We start from the raw sequence: 2087 nt of genomic DNA, 5'->3' as shown, positions 1-2087 counted from the left end.
GGTTCAGAGGCAGCTCAAACACCGCTCCCGTGCCCTGCTAAGCCCCTTGAGTGTGGTGGGACAGGACACCCAGGAAGCTCCTGTCATCACCCACTTCTGAACTACCGTTGGGGCTTTCCTCCTCCTGCGTTCCCTGCATCACGTAACCCAAGTCCTGGGTTTTTCAGTCCTGTGGAAAGTTTAGTCTGTCCCCACGGTGTCACAAGGACCCACTACACAAGCACATGGCAGAGGCTTCTATAGGTTTACCAAAGCCATTGATGTTCTCTAGCACCCAAGCCAGATCCTGCAGCACAGGTTCTGATCTGCTGCAAGTGAATGTGAAGACTGTATGCCTGTGAAAAACCATACACAGAGACAACTTGATTTCACCATCACAGCCTGTGACAATATCACAGAGATGGAGTCTCATTTCTATGGGATGTTAATTCTCAAGTTATATGATGGTACTTAAAACAGGAAACTTTTCAGACAATTTAGATGTACAATTTGCCATAAAACTACTCATGCTCCTACTGCAATTTGAATATAAATTGGAAAATTGCATTCACAAATAAGCAATTGAGTAAACAGCAGAAAGAAGCAAAGATGCTAATTCTCCTTATTAGCTTCAAAGCAATATAATATATAATTTTTTATGTAAAAATTATTTTTTGTAAGTGTATGTTACTTCAGAGCAGGGCAAATGTTTGTGAGTAGCAGATCTACAAGTGGAACACATATACCAACATATATGCCTCATCTAACTGTCATGTCTCTGATTAGATTAATTCCACTGATTAAATAAGATTAATCTCTGCACAAAGCACACAGCTGTCCTTCAACGTGTATCCTACACTATTCTCTTGAAATTCTGCAAATTAAAAAAGTGCATTTCTATAAGTGCAGTGAGAACTTCTATAATACTTTCCCAAATACAATACCTTCAGCACTAGCTGTTCAGTAAGAAAGAGAGCAAAAAATTTCCAAATTCTGAAAAGATTACTTGCATCACCTCCTAACCTTTGAGGCAAAGAATTCTGAGAATGACACGAAATATTTAAGGTGTACTTCAAAGAAAGTATTTTTGAGCAACACAGAATAGCTCTAAAGCCCTTCTCCATAATGCTATTTAATAAAAAAGCCAATTGCAGCACATATGTAAGTATAAACATGGTCTTGGCAGTAGCAGCAGTGACTGGGGAATCTCTTGAGGGTAACAAAATCTGTAACCGAGTTACTTCTTTACAACGCTAGCCACCTTTACTCAGCTTTTCCAGAGGCAACTGTTCAAAACTCACTCTGGCGGCACCTGCAAACACATCAGTACCTAAAAGGAGCAATTTTACAAACACCCAGTAGGAAACTGATCATAAAGACTGCATCAGTTCAGTATAAACCATCAACGTACCTGCCACAGATGCAAGTGTAGGAAGTGTGGCGCATGCCACCTCGAGCGTAGCAGTAGTGCTGGAACAGGCTGCAAAGAAAGAAGGATGGTACTTAGTAATATATTCAAAACCACCACAAGACAGGGAAGAAAGCACATCTTGCTTGAGTACAGCTGTGTCGGTGCAAATCCCCAGCTCCCTGATGAGGCTTTCTGCCCATTTCTGCTCAGCTGAGCACTCAAATTCACCCACATCCACAGCTCAGCAGCCCTGCGGAGCATCACGCGATTTCCACAAAGCCCATTAAGCAACTCTGCAGCAGAGAAGAGGGGCTCAAGTGCAGCTCAGTAACATCAAATGGCAAACTGCTTTCCTTAACAACTCCACATAGAAAAGGAAATTATTGTTAGCAAAGGGTAGTTCATCTGACCACAGAACAAAGGGGATGGTAACAGTTAAATGCTGAAGCTGGCCAAAGTGTCCAAAGTGGAGCTGAGAAAACCACTTGCTGCATTTCAGTTACACAGTCACATCCACGATCCTTATTTTCAACCCTGCTGCCTTCAGTCTATGGCCTGTAGACTCTACAAAAGTGAAATCCAACCAACCCTTCACAGGGAAGGAGCTTGCCAGGCAGGGTAAAGCTCTTCTTCAAAATAGTTTCAGCAGAAGCTCTCTCATTTTTAGCACCTCACAGATACCCTCTGCTGAAAGCTG

At 42.4% G+C, this 2087-nt stretch overlaps 1 protein-coding gene across 1 annotated transcript in view; it reads right to left on the bottom strand.

Moving 5' to 3' along the window:
• The window catches only part of PEPD (peptidase D), a gene marked incomplete at both ends in the record, with an annotated part of 97449 nt that overhangs the window by 50528 nt on the left and 44834 nt on the right, over positions 1 to 2087 (bottom strand). Inside the window, one exon of the mRNA XM_010083733.1 lies at positions 1391 to 1459. Within this exon, the coding sequence (XP_010082035.1) occupies positions 1391 to 1459 (69 nt within the window). The remainder of the gene's footprint in view (positions 1 to 1390; positions 1460 to 2087) is intronic.

Source organism: Pterocles gutturalis, unplaced genomic scaffold, assembly GCF_000699245.1.
Source record: "Pterocles gutturalis isolate BGI_N339 unplaced genomic scaffold, ASM69924v1 scaffold6600, whole genome shotgun sequence".
NCBI lineage: Eukaryota > Metazoa > Chordata > Aves > Pterocliformes > Pteroclidae > Pterocles > Pterocles gutturalis.
Note: the sequence above shows the minus strand (reverse complement) of the source record. Positions and strands in the feature narration are given on the sequence as shown.